The 22,755-nt window shown below is 47.3% G+C and overlaps 1 protein-coding gene across 1 annotated transcript in view; it reads right to left on the bottom strand.

The window, feature by feature from the left end:
- The window catches only part of pld1b (phospholipase D1b), an 81,497-nt gene that overhangs the window by 2,689 nt on the left and 56,053 nt on the right, over window positions 1–22,755 (bottom strand). Inside the window, exons 19-24 of the mRNA XM_080751607.1 lie at window positions 11,964–12,074; window positions 10,409–10,497; window positions 8,091–8,204; window positions 7,546–7,595; window positions 3,785–3,919; window positions 1,570–1,723 (exon numbers count right to left, since the gene is read on the bottom strand). Coding sequence (XP_080607733.1) covers window positions 1,570–1,723; window positions 3,785–3,919; window positions 7,546–7,595; window positions 8,091–8,204; window positions 10,409–10,497; window positions 11,964–12,074 — 653 coding nt within the window. The remainder of the gene's footprint in view (window positions 1–1,569; window positions 1,724–3,784; window positions 3,920–7,545; window positions 7,596–8,090; window positions 8,205–10,408; window positions 10,498–11,963; window positions 12,075–22,755) is intronic.

The raw sequence follows: 22,755 nt of genomic DNA, 5'->3' as shown, positions 1-22,755 counted from the left end.
ACAGAGAGGGGAGAAAGAAATGGAGAAAGAGAGAGAGGGGGAGAGGTAAAGAGAAAGAGGGGGATAGAGGGAAAGGGGAAGACATATGGAGGGGAGAGAGAGGTGGATGATAAGGTAAAAAGTATAAAAACTCACATCAAAAGGAATTAAAAGTGTTTCTTAATTTTGTATAGTTTCTTATTGCTGAATATTTAATTGCAGGAAATTGCATGACACGCACACGCGTGCATCACGCACGCGCGCGCACACACACACACACACACACACACACACACACACACACACACACACACACACACACACACACACACACACACACACACACACACACACACACACACACACACACACACACACACACACACACACACACACACCCCTAACCCTTAACCTAACCCCTAAACCTAACCCTTGCCATGTGGGACACTAAAATGTGTCCCCACAAGGTCTTTTTCTCCGATTGTACTATCTTTGTGGGCACCTGTGGGCCCCCACAAAGATCGTATTGCAAGCCCACACACACACACACACACACACACACACACACACACACACACACACACACACACACACACACACACACACACACACACACACACACACACACACACACACACACACACACACACACACACACACACACACACACACTTTGCATTTACAGCTGACGCTTAGCTGAGGCTTTTATCTTGAGTGACTTGTAATCAATACAGCCTTACAGGCACTTCCTCCTGTATCTCTCTGTCCTCTCAGGTTTAAAGATGTAAGCAGTCGTTTAAGCAGTGGCATCAGTTCATATAAAATGTCTAGTCTTCTTTGAACAAAAACAAACGAGCCCTAGGACAGAGATTTCTAACCTGTGGCCCGGGACAATATGGCAAGTGGGGTCCCAAATAAATGGCAAAACACTACGATTTTAGCGCCACCTTCAGGCCGATTTTTAAAACACATTTTTGGACACTGCTCCTACAGTTTTTGCCCTAAAATCACGAATATCACTACACAGCATGTCTACACTCATGTCATCAACATGGATCAGGAAGATTTTGGAAAAACAATTTTTTGCCCTATTTGTGGAGATAAGCCACCTACGGTCGCTTATCTCCCGATTAGGGAGTCTTACTGGTAGTATAATATTAATATATATTTATTTTCTTTAAAACCTTAAGTATGAGCTTTTATTGTGACAGCGATAAATATGAACGTAAGTACTGACCCGAGCTAGAACACAATCGATTGAATGATCAATAAACTTGCTCTAAAAAGGCAACAAAAGGAGCGTGTCCAATCTGTATTATAGAGTATGTTAATACAATATAACTTATACAATTGGGGTGGTTGTATTTTGTCTCCCTGCTATTCTTTTGAGAGATTTAGATCGTGTCAAAGATCATGTCTCACCGACCTATAGACAGGTTCTGACAAGAATTTGCATACGGGGCCCTGATTGGTCCCTTACTACTTCGAAGGGAGTGAAATCCAGTCACAACTGAGCGGTGCCAGACTAAATCTCCCTAGGGCAATATCTTTTTTTGCAATGGTTTCCAGGCTAGTAGAGACGGGACGTACTTGAAGCATTCCAGGCGTAGCTGCAGTGCGTAGGGACCGGCCCGATACGCCTCCCCGTCCATCACCGACGCAACGCTCTCAGAGTCTTCCACGATCACCGCCACCTCGCTGTCTCGCTTTCCCAGCATGCTCCTGTCATTGATGTTGGCAGAACCTGATGTCGCGATAAAGAGAATAGGCCGTTTTACTGCGTGTGTGGAGATGAGACAGATACTGTAGATAGGAGGCCTTTATTGATCCCACCAGTGAAATTCAGTCGCCATGGCAGTTTACAGCAGTCATAAAAGCACAAGAGCGGATAAGGTAAAACACATCCGATAAGAAAATAGCCAGTCAGGGAACAAAAAGATAAGAAAATTAAAAAGATAAGGACTCAAAGATAGAAAGTTATAGCGCGAGCAAACAGTCTCGCGTAGCCAGACGTTGATTGTACTCCCTCCGCCTACCTATACGTCTGGTGAATCTAAATTCAATGAATGAGCTAATTGCACTGGGTGGGATTTAAATAAATAATAAATAACTGCGTCCCAGGACCAATGCATACACTTTAGAGGGGGTCCTTCATATGTGATTGTATCAGCATATTAAGTAGAAGGCGTAGGTTTGTTACTGCTGGAGCTCTAGAGATGAGATGGTTTAGAGCAGAGGTGGGCAACTTTGATGATGGCGAGGGCCGCTATATTTCCACCTTCACTCCAGAGGGCCACATTGCATATTGCTACGTCCTACTTTGTCATTCTAGTATCTCATACAAAAGAAGCAAAAATAGCAGATCTACAAGCTCAAAACGCATCGCAGTAGATCGGCTATTTTAGCTCCTTTTGAATTGGAATCCTGAATTATTTTTTGTTATTTCTTAATTGGAATCATGAAATGTAACATTTTGATTTAATTTCAAACTAATTTAGTTATATACTCAACTTTATGAACCTAAATACAAATACATTGGACATAACACTTTTTTTTTAATACTGCCCGGGTAGCTCAGTCGGTAGAGCTCTCGCCTTTGTACCGCAAGGTCATGGGTTCGATTCCGGGCACCGCCAACTCAGCGTATGAGTAGCACGGCTTGGCAAGTCATGCGGCAAGTACTGGGAGCTGATGGTAGGTGTGGCGCTCCACCTCAGCAGTCCATCTCCCAGGGGTCTAGCGCATTGTAACGGGGACAGACTCCCGCGTGTTACCGGCTGATACCGACAATAAGCCACTCCCGACCTACTTGTATACTAGTCATTAAGCTACTAATATAGACTGACGGAATTAAAACAGGTCATGTTTGGAATTGGAATAGCTGAAATCAATAATATATCAGTATTCTGGTATTAACCTGCGGGCCGCATTAAGTGAAGGTGGGGGCCGCATGTGGCCCCCGGGCCGCCAGTTGCCCATGTATGGTTTAGAGAGAGTAAAGAGAGTACCACTACCACCTGACCAAACCTTGTACCGTCCATGTGATTCTTTCTGTGTTTTAAAGTAAACAAAACAAAACACAACAATGCTTGTGCGGACTAATTTAGTCTTTTGAACTGTCACTCTGTTTCCAGCAGCAGCATGTACAACCCACTGTTTTGAAATAGTACCAGTACCAACCACAAGAGGGCAGTATGGGATTTGTTTTCTCATCATAAGTTTGCATATGGAATGGAGAAGGTTGGTGCCTTGCATGGTTTCCTCTAGCCTAGCTCAACTAGACACAATCCAACCGTGTTAAAACAAGGTGGGGATCTATACTGCAGTTATTTAGCTGCATTAGTATATCAGTCGGGCTAAGCCAGACTAGGTGTCCTCCACCATCGGTGTCTGAATGGGTGAATGTGAAGTACATTGTAAAGTGCTATGGAGAAAAGTGCTATATAAATGCAGTCCATTAACCATATACCATGCAAGGCGCTACAACTATCAATTATTCTATCTCTTACTTTTTTGTGTTTAAGCCCCGCTTAAGCCCTGTTTTGTACTTTGTCATACAAAGATGTCATGCAAAAATAGCAAACATTGCTGATCTACAAATCTCGTAGAGCTGTAATTTTTGCTATTTTTTGAAAACCTTTACAAATGAATTTAAAAAAGGAAAAAGGAGAGGAAACACCCCCCAACCCCAACTAAATTATTTGATTAAAATCTATATTTTCTTCACAACTGATCACCGTATATCCTTTTGTTCGATTAACTGTTACACCCCTACATCTTACAACAGATGGCCCACGTTACGTACCGATGATGACGGTGTTGTCGTCGGCGATGAGCATCTTGCTGTGGACGTAGATGAGCTCCGTCACCAGCTTCCCCTCCAGCTCAGCATGGGTTCTCAGCCCGGCAATGGAGATGTAGTACATCCACTGTTCTCCCACTGAGAGAGAGAGAGAGAGAGAGGTGGGGTCAGGGGCGTCACAAGTGGGGAGAGTGGGTCTGAGTTACTTGGGCCCAAGGCGGAGGGGCCTTAATTATTTTATACTTTAGCTATTGAAAAATAGCAGATATACAAGCTCACAGCGCGGCACTGCGAGCTTGTAGATCTGCTATTTTTGAAAAGTCGTGAACATGTGTGCTAATCTTTGAATATACTGTATGTATTTTTTTAAGTGAACATTTGTAACTCAAATTTCACTTCTGGGGGGTCCCTGGAACTATTCATTTTGAGATGGGGGTGAGTGGCCAAATACATATCATTTTGGGGGTCCTTCACATAAAAAAGTTTGAGCACCACTGACAAAGAAACATAGGTTTTAAAAAAAAAACATTCTTCTTCTTTCGTGTATCTTCGTCATATGTCCAGCTCAGTGTTGGAAAGCCACGCTCTCGTCTCTGGTCCCACTTGGAAGAGGCCAGCCTCTGAAGGAGGTCTGTACAGAGGACAGGTGGTGATTATATGCTCTGCAGTCTGCTCGGGTTCTCCACACTCGCATACTGCGCTGTCTGCCAGGCCCCACTTCTTCATGCGTGTTTTGAAGCGGCCAACCCCAGTGCGAAGGCGGTTCAGCAGGGTCCACTGCCGGCGTGGTAGGTGTTCTCCTTCGACTCCATCTCCCGGGTCTCGGATGTGATGGTGCATACGTGTGGGCTCAGCCAAGTTGAGCCAACTCCCATTCCCGCTTCCAAGCAGTTGCCAGCCATGTTCTTGCAGACATGTCCTCAGGAATGGAACCAAGCATGCCTTGAGCTGTCCTGTTGTATGGGTGGCGGGACTTCAGTCTGCTTGGGGGCACTGCCTTTGTTGTTGTTTCATGCAGGATATGCCAGTCATGTTTTTGGGCTTTCCTTGCGAGTGTGAGGGTAGCGGCCTCTCGTCTTAGGCTGGCTGGGGGAATTCCCGCTAGGACTGGCAGGTAGGACACAGGGGTGGGTTTCAGGCAGCCAGTTATGATCCGAAGGGCATTATTGATGACAGGATCAACCTTCTTCACATGTGGGCTCCTACTCCAGACTGGGGCACAGTATTCTGCAGCAGAGAACACCAGGGCTTGCGTAGAGATAGTGTCCTGGCAGAGGCACCCCAGGTTGTGCCAGCGAGGCGGCGGATAAGTGAGACCCTAGATGTCACTTTGGCTCTCACTTCTTCCAGGTGTTGTTTGGATGATTAGTTGGCGACATTGGTTTCGCAAGCGGGTCTCTCACCCTGACCTTGCTACTCACAGAGGAGACCGCGTGAAGGTTGTCGTCCATCTCCTCTCAAAAAAAAACATAGAAGGATTTGAAGACTTGAACAAATGTTCACGATTTTTCCAAAAAATAGCACATCTACAAGCTCGCAGCGCGGCACTTGGTGCCACCCTGTGAGCTTGTATATCTGCTATTTTTCAATAGTTAAAGCACAAAATAATGCATAATAATGCGTTCCCAGTCTAAATGGGTTAACTATGGGTTACTAAGCTATGAAGAACATTCATGGGGGGGCCACAGTGAATCTAGAATTTGGTGCGACGCCCCTGGAGAGAGAGGTGGGGTTGTCTTATCTTATCTAGAAATTCACAGAATCTCAGTGTGCATGTCTCTCCGTTGAACATTGAATTTCAATTTGATCATTTTCAGTTTAACTTTTGGGCCATGAAAGCTCTTCCACCTGCACAGCGTGTGCTGGCAGTAATGGAATAGGAGTCCATTTGCCAGAATTTAACCTGTGGCCCATCAGTGACGGGACATTCCAAACCATTCCAACCACGGCGCCTCCCTGCTGAGATTGCATCGAGCAGACCACACCACCAATGACAGAGGGAGCTACAGTCCACTGCGTAACTCTAAACCAGTCCAGCTGTAATGGTTCTTGGTGGTGCTCAGCGGTTATTCTATATGGGTGCTTTCATGTGTGTTTGGGCTATGTTATTTTTTAGGATGGTGAAAGAAAAGTGGACACACACATAAAAGACAGTAGGAAACCCGAGTGGGACACAGTGAGGGAGAAACAGGCGGCAGGAAAGCTGAGAGGGAGACAGCGTAGGTCGTAGGAGACACAAGCTGCGTTTTCATAAAGCCTTTTTTATACCCATTTTGGCTTTTGCGCATAAATCTTTGAATGGAAACACCTGAAAATTCGATTGATTTTTGGGGCTTAATCGAAAAAACTAAATGCGCAAAAGGGCAATGGAAACACTAAGCGAATAGGTTTTGCAGTTTATAGCTAAATGTTTTATAATATAAGTAGGCTAGATAGATTGTTATAAATACGCCTAGTTATAATTCACCACGTTGTGGCGTCAGGTTTATAATTACATTCTACAAACCATGTGTCTGTTCTACTGGAGGTGTATGAAACAGCTCAGTGAGCGCTGAGCACGCACCTCGAGCAGTTTTAGATCAATCTGGGAACCCATCGTCACATTTTACATGAACCCATTTAGGCCTAGAATTTATTGAATGCTTTAACCAGTGAAAAATAGCAGATATACAAGCTCACAGCGCGGCACCGAGTGCCGCGCTGCGAGCTTGTAGATCTGCTATTTTTGAAAAAGTCGTGAAAATGTGTGCAAATCTTTGAATATATGTATTTTCAAAGTGAATGTTTGTAACTCAAATGTTGCTTCTGGGGGGTCCACGCACGCACGCACTCACGCACGCACGCACGCACTCACGCACGCACGCACGCACGCACGCACGCACGCACGTGTTCATGACGCAACCGCAGCCCTCCGCTGTTACTCGGGAGGTGGGCTCAGTGCTGGAGTAGAGAGAGATGTCGACCAGTCTCAAAGTAGGCCTAATGGTGAAAATAAGCATAGTACAGGTCTGAAGTCCCGGCCAGGTCCATTTTCCCAGGCTCCATTTTATGATCTGATCCAATTTAATTCGGCTCCGCTTAGGACCGGATCCAATCGCTCTCTGTGCCATTTTGGGCCGTTCTTAGTAGACCTAAATCAGACATTTTCGCGGACAAGGCCATGGCTCAGAAAACAAAGTGGCTATCAGCATCAATGTGTCAACCAGCAGCCACACAGAAAAAAAAAGGATCTGTTTAAACCTTTATTTACCCACGGCTGATTTGCTGAACTCATGAGCTCTTTGATGACTAATAACGCCCGGGTTCATTCTCTTAAAACTTGGAATCTGACAATTAGAACCCAATCTGCTACTGCTGGCTACTGAGCACCATGGGTGTACAGGCCCACATGAGCCTCATTCACCGGACCATAATGTAGGTTTTTGGAGCGGTGAAAGCGCTCCCAATAGACAGGTATGTCTGTGGCTGGCTGGCTGGCTATGTGGCTGGCTGGCTGGCTGGCTGGCTGGCTGGGTATGTCTGTAGCCTGGCAATACCTTGAGTGGCCACACAAGTTAAAGGAGGGGCGCTGTTGTGCAGGCACAAACACACACACACACACACACACACACACACACACACACACACACACACACACACACACACACAGATTCACAGATTCACAGATTCACCGCTCCACTTCGAACCGAGGTTTGATTTTTTTGAAACGATGACACTTTGGTCACCAGCTTCTCTAAAGTACAGTAGACTACTCTGTAACTCACTTTCTCTCTTCAACTGGGATATGATGGAGCAGTCCCCTCTGATCATAGTCCTACGAAGAGACACACACAAAAATTAACATTATTTAATTAATTAAGTCATCAATCAATATTTAATCAATTTTATTTTTATCACCAACAATGATTTTAGTCTATTGCTAAATCATGACAGTCATACTGAAGTGTATTTGACTGTAACAGATATAATCCTCTATGTGCTACGGTATGTACGACTGAACTGCCATTCATAACAATGCAAGCCTCTGTATGTGTGTGTATTCACTGAGAGGGTTGAAAATTAACCGAATGTTGACACAAAAGCACACACACACACCCCTCAGTAAAGAGCTGCTATATATACTAGGTAAACAGTGCAGTTAAATCTTCTTCCTTTTAACTTGGAACACAAACTCATTGCAATAGCAGGTGGACCTTGAGCAGTTTTAGATCAATCTGGGAACCCATCGTCAAATTTTACATTAAAAACAGTGGCCGATTTGTTTTACATTAAACACACGCGCACATGGCACCCGCACGCACACACACACCTGTAGTTGAAATGCATGACGGCCTGGATGGCGCTGCCTCCTCCTGTGTTGATGTTCCCCTCAAAGCCAGGCAGTAAAGGAGTCACCACGTACACACGGTACTTCTTCCCCTCCCTGCAGACACGTGTTCCATGAGGTGGTTAGTGCACTGGTTACAATGTAATGACATGTTTAGTTGTTGAGTTATTGACTCAACAACTGTACACTTGCATAGATGCAAATGGATACAATAACACTGAATTAACTGAATTAACTGAATTAACTGAATGTGTGTGTGTGTGTGTGTGTGTGTGTGTGTGTGTGTGTGTGTGTGTGTGTGTGTGTGTGTGTGTGTGTGTGTGTGTATGTGTGTGTGTGTGTGTGTGTATGTGTGTGTGTGTGTGTGTGTGTCCAGTTAGGGCCGGGCCTTAATTTTCAGGCACGTTGAGTGTGTGTGTGTGTGTGTGTGTGTGTGTGTGTGTGTGTGTGTGTGTGTGTGTGCATGCACACGCGTGCAGAGGCCTGTATATGTTTCAGTCAGTTTGGGTAACTCAGTACAGTGAGATTGGGGTAAGAGCGCTCGTTTTGTCGTTCACCACACACCCCTAACACCACCTGGATCAATTCACCGTTTGTCAGCCTTCTGATTGGTCCCTGAGACTCCCTGACTGGCCAACCAGAAAAAAACCATTCACTTTTTGCTATCGGGGGTGGAGTTTGTGCAGTGGAGAATGTTGCTTCAGGCTTTCAACAACTGTCCGCTCTGCGCGACACAGCGTTCGTCCAGTACCGCGGGCGGTGATAGCGATCTCGCTCATCATAATGAATAAGCTTCAACAAACTAGTTCACATGGACCTTATCAATGGTCTAAGAGTTACGATTGGGTACATATTATTATGTGAGGAGAACTATAATCTGGCTCTCCTCTTCCTACCCAAGATGCAATGCGCTTTCTCTTTCTATTTCTATTCTCTCTCTGATCCAGAGGATTAAACTAATTAAAACATATATTTTCGGGGGAAAACTACTGTTTTGCTATGTAATTACTGTACCTTTTTCTTCCCTTTTTATTAATATCACGTAGATGTGTTTTTTTTGGTACTTTATATAGCTGTAATGAGGCTATGAAAAAATAAAAAAATCCCATCCACTTCCACTATAAAAGAATCTGCAATGGATGATTCTGTCCCACTGGGATTAAACAAATTAAAACATGTATTTTCAGGGAAACCCCCTGTTTTGCAATGTAAGTACCTTTGTCTTCCCTTTTTATTAATATCACCTAGATGTTTTTCCTTTGGTACTTTATATAGCTGTAATGAGGCTATGACAAAATAAAAAAATCCCATTCACTGCCACTATAAAAACAATCTGCCCAGGGTCAAATGTCCCACCATAGTAACAGGGCAGAATGGGGCGGGATTTGCAAAAGCCTGAATTCACCTTGATAGTCTCTTATCAGCGCACCTGTGTAATTCTGCGTATTCACCATGAGATGGCGACAACAGCCATTCACTCGTTTGCGACACCTCTTTCGTTGTTTATCTTCTAGCCTAGCTCAGCTGTGTTTAGCCATTAGCTTACTATGCCTAACTCTAACCCTAACCCTAACCTTAACCTCTGTAAAACTATGCCTAACCCTAACCCTAACCCTAACCCTAACCTCCGTGGGGTGAGGCGCTATCATTCCTGCCGACGCTACGTTGTCGTTGTTGTGGATCAAAGAGACGGCTTGTTCCGCCCCGCGCCGCACGACGAGCGCTCCTGTTCTCAATTTCACTGAAACTAAAAAAAACTGTGACATATATACTAGAATGAGTGTATATTCTTGTGCAGAGTGGTTCTTGGGTGTGACCACTATGTGTGTGTGTGTGCGCGCGCGTGCGTGCGTGCGTGTGTTTCTGAGTATGTGTGCTTGCTTTAGTCCATCTTATCCATCCTTAAGTCAATATATGTCTCTGTTTACACACTTTCATCTGATAAGCCCCTTGACAACGGAACAAGAGAGTGAGAGACAAGTGGATAGAGAAACAGAGAGAGACAGAGTGTTTGCCTCAAAAAGTCTGATATTCTAATAGCTCTCGTACACGTCCAAGTCAAACAAACCTTGCCAGATGACTTTACAACTTGAGAAAATATTAGTCATTTCGCAAACATTCTGGATCGAACAGGAATGCATCCATCAATGTCAAAGCTTTGTGTGTGTGTGTGTGTGTGTGTGTGTGTGTGTGTGTGTGTGTGTGTGTGTGTGTTCCTCACAAATCATTAAACGATAAGGCAGAGTGTACAGTGCAGTTCTTTGACAACGCTGTACATTTACAGAGTGTGCGTGTTGTACCTGAATGCTCTGATGATGCGTTCGGCTATAGTGTCTCCTATCTTGTTGAAGACGTGTCTGTTGTCTGAACAGCTGATGAAAAACTGATTCTGAAAGAGGAAAACATATGTCAGTTTAATGACCCATACCGAGGTAGCTGTCACATCCTTGAGGAAACTAAAATATTGTGTTTTAATTAGTAAATGCTATTACAATAATAATTGATTAAAGGTACAGTTTTTATTTTTAAATATACTGTATAAATTGGACTTTATAGACCAAAATAGATTGACTGGTAAAATTGTTAGCCCGATACATATCCCATCATAAATCAATCTGATTTGCTCTAGTCTAATGTTTACAAACATTAACATAAACAAGGATATTACAACCGTAAAGTACAGCAAATTAAATTAAATTAAAATATGGTTTATCTGTTGTCTAATAATGTTTAGTCTTTCTTTCAATCAACAAAAAATACGTCTCCACTGCTATTTGTAATAGGGAATTTAACCCATTTAGGCCTGAACACATTATGACGCAATATTTTATGCTTTAAATATAAAAAAATAGCAGATATACAAGCTCACAGCGCGGCACCGAGTGCCGCGCTGCGAGCTTGTAGATCTGCTATTTTTGAAAAATCGTGAAAATTAGAATTTTGACCCGATTCTATAAGTGTCTTTTGAATCCTTCTAAGATTTTTTGGAAAAACCCTATGTTTCTATGTCAGCAATCTGGCCAGCCATCGTCAAAGAAAAGGTCCTTTTCACTTAACTGGAGCTCAGTTAGTCTGTTCTTGAGAGACTACTATGTCAGTGGTGCTCAAACCTTTTCATGTGAAGGACCCCCAAAATGATATTTATTTGGCCACGGACCCCCATCTCAAAATATCTAGTTCCAGGGACCACCCAGAAGCAAAATTTTTAGTTACAAACGTTTGCTTTGAAAATACATATATTCAAAGATTTGCACACATTTTCACGACTTTTAAAAAAATAGCAGATCTACAGGCTCGCAGCGCGGCACTCGGTGCCGCGCTGTGAGCTTGTATATCTGCTATTTTTCACTGGTTAAAGCATTCAATAATTCTAGGCCTAAATGGGAATTTAAGCAAGGACGGCTACGGCAGTCCACTCCAGTAACCGGAAATGGATCATTGCTCGATAGATAAACCTGCTTGCTGTCGCAGCTCATCCTAGTCCGGCAGAAACTACCTTTCCACTTAGTGACGAAAACGTCACGAACAGGTGCTGCATAGACGCGTCACCATGGGAACCAAAGAGTTCCCATGGTTCCCATTGACTGCTACGGCGATTGCGTCATAGCAGCTTTACTTCTGCCTAGCGGAGCTGCCCTGAAAACTGTCCCGACTTAAATTCCCTATTATTGGTGGTGGGCTACCGTTTGTTAAATTCTTTATAACAGATGTGGGTCTTAAAAGTTAAATTAAAGTCTTAATCTCAAACTAAGAGTTGTAATAATACAAACAAATACTAAAAGTGAAATATGACACTTAAAACATTTGATTTTAGAACGTCTAGAAAGTGCAGTGCTAGCGTGTAGCGGTAGTTACCTCTATGTAGATGAAGTGCTGGCTGTTTTTGATTACATCAACGTAGGCGTTGTGGATAGACTCCTCGTGGTACTTTATACCTGCTGACCAATCACATGATGAACGCAGGATCTAGAGAGAGAGAGAGAGAGAGAGAGAGAGAGAGAGAGAGAGAGAATGAAAAATGATTGCACTCTTAACTCTTTGCGTGCCAGCGCCCTCTAGGGGCCAAAGAATGCCAGCGCATCTCTCATAGGCGAGCGCTTTAGCTTCCAGGACTTCAGCTTCCAGGACCTGACGTGCTCACGTTCCTGCACGGCATGGAAATGTCCCGGATGAAGATGCTAACAGAATGGCTATTCCCATTTTGTCATCTAAAAGATCATTTTTGGGTGATTTCGCCGTAAATAAACCTCGCGCCGCTATCCTAAAACACAAAAAAGAGATATAAGCCTTTAAAGATGCGGTCTTTCATTGGATTAGGCGGAGATTGGCGATTGCGTTCGCAAATTACGGCCGGCCGGGACGTTGTTAGCTTTCGGCTAGTAGCTACAAAAATCAAGCCAGGCTTCAGAAGGCCTCTTATCATTTTATTCATTTAATTAAATAAAGCCGAACTACTTCGGGATCGGCACACTCGTGTACTCATCGGAAGCGGCGCCGAACATCGGGTGAACATTGGGGAGCTCAAAAATGTATTTTAAACCATTTTTAATGGAATATATCGTCGGACAGAGTAGAACGGCTAGCTGGCTAGCGGCTAGCGAGCCAGGACCACCCACGACTCTACAAGCAGCTCGGGGTAAGTGAATTAATAAAAAAAAGATTGTATTGGATTGAAATAAAGCCGAACTAGTTCGGGATCGGCACCAGATGAGTTAAGGTCCGTACACACCGGGGGTGATGAATTAGCGAATAGCGAATTAGCGTATAATTCACTTTTAAAAAAAAAAACCTTATAAAGTCAATGGAAGCTTCCACACCAAAAGCGAATTTCGAAAAAAGTGAAAAGGCGTCCGTTTTATTTTTTTTATTCGCCCTTGTGTCGAATTCGCTGGTGAACTCCTCTCTCTCTCTCTGTATCAAAGCAAGCTCACTCTATCCTATTTAAAGAGAGAGAGAGAGAGAGCATGGAAGGGATACCTTCCCTTTGCATTGAGGCCGAGGGGAACCGTGTTTCTTTCTCTGTGTCCGTGTCTCTCGTCTGTGTGACTGCTTGGAAAAAGTACTGGAATGTCTTACTGGTAAAAGCATGGTTTATGTTATGTATGTATGTAGACTAATGTTTTAAAATAAATCACTGGGTATTAAATACAATAGGATCTGAAATGTATAGTGGAGCACTGGAATAGAAGGAAATTACAGGAAATTGGACTCAAGTACAAATACCTACAAGTACAGGCTACTCAAGTAAATGTACTTTTAGTTACTTTACACCACTGCTGTTGCGAGCTGCCAGTCTGTGTGCTGGTGAGTGTACTATTCCCCCCGGAGCTGAGATGTGATGGTTGTGTGCGCCGGTGAAGACCTATACTCTCTCCTTTCTTCTCCTTTCTCCTGTAGCGCCACAGGCAGATATCACCCCCTGTTTTTAGGTGAATTATGCGAATATTATACGCATATTCGCTTTTTGGTGTGTATGGAAAAAGGTGAATCGTGAATACTTCGCCTTTTTGGTTCGCTTATTCGCGACGCTTCGCTAATTCGCCGGTGTGTACGGACCTTTAGGGCACTTTTTTACGTAAGTTTGTACATGTATGCCAACCTGCATGTGTGTTGGCCACATTCAATACATTTATTATCTGTCATTTTTCAATAATGACCGCTGAACTCAATAATAGAACGCTGTCTAATCAAAGACTCTAGACCACCTGGTTCGTATCAGTCTGTGTTGCTTGCGTGCTTGTTTACATGGCTGCCATGTTGGCCACGGCAAACATCAATGTAATTTACAGCTTACAGTACACCTGAAAAAGGTTTGTAAAAAAGAAAAGAAAAGGACAACGTAATAACAGAAAATTGATTCACATTTGATCAACACTTCCCCAAGCTGGCCGTGTTGCACTGGATGCACCTGGCCAGGCATAAATGCATCCATTTTAAACATAGCTGTACTAAGCAGCTGCCAAATTGTCCTTGCCTTTTAACGTGGGCACGTGCACGCATAGTGCATGATCTGTGCGCGACTCATGTAGTAGACCGGTAGAGAAGATGACAGCTTTCGAATAAAAAAAAAAATCCATTGGAATAGACAAATCCGTTGCCAGGCTGTTACCCCTGCTGTATCCGCCAGTGTTACATAAGAAAACATTGGAAACGGCCAGCTGTGCGCTATGGTAACACGTGGACACGTTCGCGCACATAGCAGACGATATGTGCGCGGCAGGGTTTCCGCTAGGCATTTTTGGGGCCGGCCACGTTGGCCGGCAGGATTATATTTTACCGGCCAATCAATTAATTTATCGGCCATATTATAATGAACGTCACATACGTGTTTGCAGATGAGATACTGTATGTGCGTGTGCATGGTGCACCCAACTGATAATTACACAATTTTATGTTAGCGCTGGGCTCCTCTTTATTACAGATGCAATTGCAATATTTTCCTGAGTTAACGAAATAATAGCCTAACTATCTACTTATGTAATGTAGGCCTAGATCGCTTGCCAAAAAAGAAGTGAATAGGTTAAAGTGGACGCAACTCAAGCGAACCATTTGCGTGCCCTGCCACACAGTGGCCTACAAATTAATACATTAATAGTATATGATTTTGGCTTCACGTCTCATTAAACCTTAATATGCAAACATACAACCTTTGTTTACTGTCAATATTCCAGGATGACCTCCCACTTGGGTAATGACGCCCCCTGGCGATCATTCAGAGAAACTACTTCAGCTCCCGTACTAACGTAGGTAGGAAGGGCCTGTCACTCAAACCGGAGTGACCCGCCTCCAGGCTATATAAGCCCCCGGAGGCGGAAGTAACATCCTCTTTTCACTCTCTGCGATATCACATTCAGATAAGTTGAAACTCAGCCTTTGTATTATTATTCTTCGCGCATTAGCCTAAAGCGGTGGCATTGGAGTCGCCCACCGGCGAGTGTTGAATTAACCCGTACTTAAGAATACTTATTCTTGTCCCGTCCTAAAACGACGGTTATTTCCTTCTATAACAAAGGATTATTACTGCTTGTTCAGGCCTCCGCCGAAGCAAGCGTGGCATAGCATTAGCCGTTAGCTTGTTAGCTCGTCTGCTATTTGTTAACGTTAGCTACACTGCTTACCGCTTGTTCAGGCCCTGCCCGAATCAAGCGTGGCCTAGCCTTAGCCGTTAGCTTGTTAGCTCGTCTGCTTCTGGTTAACTCTATCTACAGTGCTTCGCCATGGATCCTCTGGCCTTCCTGCCGAGGCAATGTCCAGGCTGTCCAGGACTCATCGACGGACAGGATCTTCACCCTCTCTGTGTCGGCTGCATGGGCGTTGCACACGCCTTCTCTGCACTGAGTCCTCAGGGGAGAGCAGGACCTTTCTGTGACTTCTGCGTGGCCTACGACCACGATGTACTGGTACACCGGTTCTACCTAGCCAGGGCAGGCCTCGGGGCCTGCGCTCCACCAGGTGGGTCCACTGCTCTCAACCCCACAGCCCAGTCTTTCCTTCCCCAGGCGGCCCGCACCGTTGGTCAAGGTGCGGCGCTGCCTTCCGGAGATCCGTTTGGCAAACAGCGCGCCATTCCAAGTCAAGATGGCGCCGTGCTACATGAGACACCGCCTGCCGCGCAACCGACCGCAGCTAGCTCCACTGTCACTGGAGCTGGCGGGTCTGGTGAAGTCGCCGCTAAGAAGGCGACCAAGAAGGCTAACATCCCTCCGGTAGCCTTTTCCCCTTCGGGCGCGGTGCCCAAAAAGAAACGCTCGGATGTGACCGTCGGGGACGTTCCCCTCGACGTGAGCATCACCAAAACAGTCCAGACTTTCAGGCGAGAGTCGGACCTGAGCTCCTGTCAGAGCGAGGGTTCTGGTTCTGAATACTCTGGATACACGGCCGAGGAGGAGGAGGACTCCGTCGAGGACGATGGTTCTCGACTCACGGTCACAGTGAAAGGTAATGCCCCTGCGGCTCCAGCACGTCAACTGGACGCCGCAGGGAGCTCCCAGTCCTCCTCAGGCACCACTGCCCCTCCACCCGCCAGTCAAGCGGGTGAAGCGGGAGCAGAGGACGTCGATTCTGCAGCAGAAATGCTGGATCATCTCACGGTCTACATGAGAGCTCTTGCCAGAGTTGGAGAGGAGTTGCCACCTCCTCTCCCCTCTGAAGAGGCCGAGGATGATGACGAAATGCCCGGGCAGGAGCCTTCGGTTCCCGCCCCGTATGTCCTCTCCAGGCTGCCGCTGGTGAAAGGTTTCACCAAGGCCCTCCATTCCTCATGGAAGACACACAAAGACCCCAGGAAGCTGCCTTTTTCTGTGTTGGATTTGGTGGGCGGTGCGGAGGCAGGCATGTCCACCTGCCCTAACCTGGACCACCTGTTGGCACAATCTTTTCTGGGTTCCGTCAGACCCCAGTACAAGGATGTAGGCACGGCTAAAAACGGGCCGTTTGTCGGCCCCGTCGGCACCAACCCGCCGGGGTTCACTGTCCTGGAGGACAAGCTGCAGTCGGACAGGGCTCGTAACGCCTACCGGTCCGCTGCTCTGGCCGCTAAGGACCTGAATCTAATCCAGCTCTTGCTCGCTTCCACCAAGGACCTGGTCAAAGGTCTGCCCACGGGGGAGCACACAGCTGAACTGAACACTTTATTTGACATCATGCTGAAGGTCAATTGGCATGCGGTTAAGTGGATGGGCAGGTCCATGGACTACAACCTCCAGTCTGAGAGAGCCCGCTGGCTCGACTATGTCGACCTCGAGCCTAAGAGGGACGTGGGCGAGAAGCCTCTAGGTCCTCGCGGGGAGATGTAAAGTCTCTCATTAACATGGAGAACAGTCCCACCACCCTCATGGGTGGGGGCTTGGAGCTGCTGCAGGGTAGAGTTACCTTCTTCAAGGCGGCTAAGGACATCGTCGAGTCCACCACAGTGCCACAGGAAGAACCGCAGCAAGCTAGGAGGGCGTCCCGCTCCTCCCGCGTCAAGGAAAGGGGCCGCTCTGCTTCTTTTAAGAAGCACTCGTCTTCCTCCAGGGGAGCATCTGCAGCCAGGGCGCCTGACAGGCCCCGCAGCAAGGTTGTGGTTCCCGAGCGCGCTCAGCCGCGCCGCCCGTCCAAGGATGGCAGGCAGCAGTCTTCCTACCGCGGTGGCCGCGGTAGGGGACAGCGCAAATGACACTCGGAAGAGGGGGATTGTGCTGGGGCGGGGGTCCGAGGTGTCTCTCGGTCCCCCTCCCCCCAAACGAGGGCGTTTTTCTGTACCCCGTGTCGGGGAAATGAAAGTGTGGAATTTGATGCCTCCTGTGTCGACAATAAATATGTTGAAAGAGCAAAGTCTGTCTCTGTCCAACTCTCTCGCACTAGCACAGACGACCCCATCGTGCATGCCTCCTGTAGTAATGATGAAGTCCTGTCAGGACTCGATAATCAATCACAGGTTTTATCGGCAACCAGTAATGTTAATGTCAAACAATTATGTGGTTCCTCAAGCGCGCGAGTGGGATATCCCTCGCGTCGACAATATGACTCCTTTATGCATGCCTCCTGTAAGAATGATGGAGTCCCGTCAGGACTCTTTAATCAGTCACAGGTTTTATCAGCAACCAGTAATGTTAACGTCAAACAATTATATGGTTCCTCATGCGCGCGAGTGGATTTTCCCTCGCGTGAGCGATGCTATGAATTTAACCTTGAGTCAGAAATTCTGTCGGCCTACTATGAGCCCGGGTCAAGGGACAAGCATAAAGGCCTTAGAGCAGGTATTAAACGTAAAAGTTCCTCTCCTGTCAGGGGAGAATGCTTTAGTTGTGGGCGAGTCTGTTTATCAGTCGAATCGCTTTGCTCTTCCTGTCGCTCTATCGAGCGAAAACCGAACGCTTCCGGTTTCACCGGATACGGATTCGCTAGCTCCCCGCTTCCGGTCCGGCCGCAAAAAAGCTCCGCTAGTCAAGCGGTACAATCAGAAGGTGTTCCCGCCTTGCGGCCTATTGAACCCCTGCGCTCCGCATCCGGGTGTTCCGGATACGGATACGCAGGTTCCCCACTTCCGGTCCCGCCGCAAAATAGCTCCGCTAGTCAAGCGGTACAACCAGAAGGTGTTTCCGCCATGCGGCCTATTGAACCCTTGCGCTCCGCATCCGGTCGTTCCGGATACGGATACGCAGGTTCCCCACTTCCGGTCCGGCCGCCAAAAAAGCTCCGCCGTCACGGAAGCACAGTGGTGGGGTTTCTCTCGCTCAAAACACGCTAGCACGCTGCGCGCGCCAGTGGAAGTTATGCAACCCGAGCCATTGGGTATTTCGAACGATAACCAGGGGTTACAGGTTACAGTTCGCAGACATACCCCCGCTTTCGAGCAGGGTTATTCATACCAGGGCGCGTGGTTTAAAAGCAAGTCTTTTGAGAGAAGAGATCAGCTCATTGCTAAGCAAGGGTGCTATAGTGGAGCTGGACAGGACCCAATCCCGCATGGGATTTTGGAGCCGTTATTTCCTGGTGCCCAAAAAGGGGGGGGGGCTACGTCCCATCCTGGACCTAAAGGCACTAAACGTGTACCTGAAGAAATACGTTTTCAGGATGCTAACTGTACCCACCATGTTACGGTCGGTCAGGCAAGGGGATTTCCACTGTTCAGTGGATCTGAAGGATGCTTATCAGCACGTCCAGATTTATCCCCCACACAGGAAATTCCTACGGTTCGCCTTCGAGGGTCGCCTGTACGAGTATACAGTACTCCCTTTCGGTCTGTCACTGAGCCCGAGGGTTTTCGTGAAAGTGACCGAAGCAGCCATCGCCCCGCTGAGACAGCAGGGCGTCAGGTTGGCGACGTACATCGACGATTGGATGATTTCAGCGAGCTCCGCCCACGAAGTGGCGCGTCACACACAAGTGGTTTTGGCTCACCTGAAGGCCTTAGGTTTCATAGTCAACCACGGCAAGAGCATGCTGACTCCAGCAAGTCGTCTTACATTCATTGGGGTCCTTCTGGACTCATCCGACATGTCGGCCCGTCTCTCAGAGGAGAGGGTGGACAGGTTTCGGGAATGTCTCGACTCCTTTCAAGTGGGCCAGGAGGTCACTTACAGGAGTTGCATGGTACTGACGGGAATGATGGCTTCCGCAGTACATCTGTTGCGTTTGGGCAGGTTTCATATGAGACCTTTTCAAAGATGGATGTTATCCCTCGGGATCCCGCCCTCCTTGAAGTACAAGAAGGTTACGGTTTCCCCTTCCTGCGCGATCGCCCTGTCTCCGTGGCTGGTGGAGGGGTTCCTCACCAGCGGAGTCTCGATTGGCGAGGTGGTTTCCCGCAAGTCGATCACGACAGACGCCAGTCTCAGTGGATGGGGAGCCACTTTCGAGGGGCGCACAGCGCAGGGGCTTTGGCCTCTGGAGATGAGGGGTCGTCACATCAACTATTTGGAGTTGATGGCTATACTCCTGGCGCTCAAGCATTTCGAGCCTTGGATTTTGCATTGTCACGTCCTGGTCAGGACAGACAATACGACGGCCATGTTTTATGTCAACAAACAGGGGGGCCTGTCGTCGTTGCCACTGGACCGTCTGGCTCGAGAATTGACGGTTTGGTGCTTGTCGCGCCTCAAGTCGATCAGGGCCTTACACGTCCCAGGTCTCCTCAACAGCGGAGCAGATCTCCTGTCCAGGGGAGGTCCTCGCTACGAGGATTGGTCTCTCCACCCCAGGGTGGCGAGCCAGATTTTTCGCAAGTTCGGTCAGCCAGTGGCGGACCTGTTTGCGTCAGCGGAGAATACGAAGTGTCCGTTGTTCTTCGCGGTGAAGGGCAGTCCTCCCTTGGGGTGGGACGCCTTAGCGCACACGTGGCCGAGAGGTCTACTGTACGCGTTTCCCCCCTTCGACTTAATCCGACCCACTCTGGAGAGAGTCAGGAGGTTCGGTCTGGAGATGCTCCTGGTGGCTCCCTACAAGGGCACGTGGAGATCGGCGATCGCCCCTCTCCTTTGCGAACCGGGTTGGCAGCTGCCTCAGTGCAGGGACCTGTTGAGTCAGGCCAGGGGGGAGATCTTCCACCAAGACCTGCAGGTCCTAGACCTGTGGGTTTGGCACGTGAAAGGTTAAACCTGCTGGCAGCCGGTTTTTCTTCTGAAGTGGTTGCTACCATTCAGAGTGCTAAGGCGCCCTCTACGAGGGCGTCTTATGATGGAAGGTGGAATGCCTTTGAGGACTGGTGTGAGTCGCGTGTTCCACCTGTGGTGGCTCATGTGGCGTCAGCCCAGGAAATTCTGGAATTTATGCAGAACCGCTTGAAAAGTGGTCTGGCATTTTCTACCCTTAGGGGGTATTTGGCGGCTATTAATGCCTGTCACCTGGGGGTGGCGGGCAAGGCACCTTCTAAAGTCCCGGAGGTCATCAAGTTCATGCAAGGAGTTGAACGTTTGAGGCCGGTGACTAGGTCTTTGTTCCCAGTTTGGGATCTGCAGGTGGTTCTAGGGGGCCTATGTCGGGCTCCCTTTGAGCCGCTTGTAGGGATGCCTTTGAAACTTTTGAGTTTCAAGACGGCTCTTTTGCTGGCTTTGGCCACGGCTAAAAGAGTTGGTGACCTGCAAGCTCTCTCGGTGTCTGCGGAGTGCATGCAGTTTATGAACAATGATCTCAAGGTGTTGCTCAAGCCTCATCTTAAGTTTGTTCCTAAGAACATGGTGGTTCCTAAGGAGCCTGTTGTTCTTCTGGCTTTTCATCCTCCTCCGTTTGTCTCGGTGGAGGATGAACGGCTGAATTGCCTTTGTCCTGTCAGGGCATTGAAGGCCTACTGTGACAGGACTGCTGGTTCTAGAGCTTCTTCTCAGCTCTTCGTGGAAATGGGCAATGTTCTTGTCAGAAAGCCGGTGTCTAGACCCACTCTTTCGAGGTGGATTGTGGATGCTATTAGGCTGGCTTACTCTAGTGCGGGTGTGGAAGTGCCGGCGGCACTTAAAGCCCATAGCACTAGAGGTGTGGCTACTTCGTGGGCACTGGCAAAGGGAGTCTCCGTTCAGGAGATTTGTGTTTCGGCGAATTGGTCTTCGCCTTCTACCTTTGCAGCCTACTATCACCTGGATATCGAATCCTCTTCGCTAGCGCATTCGGTTCTGGGTGCAGTTGCCTCCTCTACGTCATAGAGGAGTCGGATCTTCCCCTCCCACAGGTGGGCATGTAGCCACCTGGGGTATTTTGGGGGGACCCTGTGTTTTCCTTATATAGTGTGTCTTACTTATAAGGCGGACTTGTCCTTTTCATTTAGTTGAATGAGGCGGACTTCGGTCTGTCAGGGTCTCTCCTTATTTTCTCATGCCTTCACACCCAGGTCCGGTGGGCCTGGGACCTTCTGGGTGATGGGTCACGCCCGTTTGGGCTGTGCTCACCCGTATGAGGGGTGTGTGGGGGTTTGAGAGTAGGTTGTGGCTTAGAGGGGAGTTTAAGAATCCCAAGTGGGAGGTCATCCTGGAATATTGACAGTAAACGGTAGGTTCCGTACGGAACCATTGTTTACTTAGATATGGAAGGATGACCTCCCACGTAATGCCCCTCTGTTTCACTGAATGTGGCAGAGAGTGGTATTAAGAGGATGTTACTTCCGCCTCCGGGGGCTTATATAGCCTGGAGGCGGGTCACTCCGGTTTGAGTGACAGGCCCTTCCTACCTACGTTAGTACGGGAGCTGAAGTAGTTTCTCTGAATGATCGCCAGGGGGCGTCATTACCCAAGTGGGAGGTCATCCTTCCATATCTAAGTAAACAATGGTTCCGTACGGAACCTACCGTTTTGTTTTGTTAATGTTATGTTATGATGGCGCAAGGAGGAAGGTTGACTTGCCTCTGTTAGTCTGTTGCTTTGACCACCACAGTGGCATCACATCCATGCGATCAGAAAGTCATTTGCGTGCTTGTATAATCCATGTGATTCCACAGAGTTCGGGTCCCTTTTTTATTATCGTCTACTGGGTCCAGCTTGGTCTAGATTACCTCGGAAGAACCCCAGTTCTGTTCGGATCATAACACTAAACACACGCTGTATAGCGCTGATTTGGACAAGCTGCTGGAATTGTCAGTGGTGAAACGTGATGTATGGCCGTCCTGCGTATCTAAAATAGCAGACATACAAGCTCACAGCGCCGCACGTTGCTGACTTGTTGTGAGCTTGAAGCTCTGATATTTTCAATGCGCGTAACCATCGTACGACGAATATAGACTGATCTAATGCGCACAGCGCAGCATGAAGCAGCAGCAGCAGTGAGCTCCGCTGTCGTCACTCACAGAACATGATACAAATTAAAAATTATGATAGGTTTTAATGGTTGTAGCTTTACTGCTTTAGACAAATAATTATGTGAATAATAAGATTAAATGATAAAATAGCCTAAGAGGCATTTTCCCAGCCGGCCTAACGGAATCTCTGGTGCGCGGATCATATGCCAGGTGGGTAAAGGAATCAAACAGCTACAAAAAAAAAAAAGAAAAACGTGTGAAAAAAAAACATTCTATGGCCGTGCAGCTCCTTCCTTTGTTTACAAGGAAAACATATGGGCCGGGAGCTATGATTAGCTTTCAGACCGGATATGGAAACCTAGATCCGGTCTAAACAGGAAATACGACCGGATACAGTTAGGGGGCGGGCCTAAAGTCTCCGAAGCGGCTATATACAGCGACCAT

The sequence above is a fragment of the Nannobrachium achirus genome (genome assembly GCF_963921795.1).
Source record: "Nannobrachium achirus genome assembly, chromosome: 21".
NCBI classification, from domain to species: domain Eukaryota; kingdom Metazoa; phylum Chordata; class Actinopteri; order Myctophiformes; family Myctophidae; genus Nannobrachium; species Nannobrachium achirus.
This window is presented reverse-complemented; position numbering and strand designations above follow the sequence as displayed.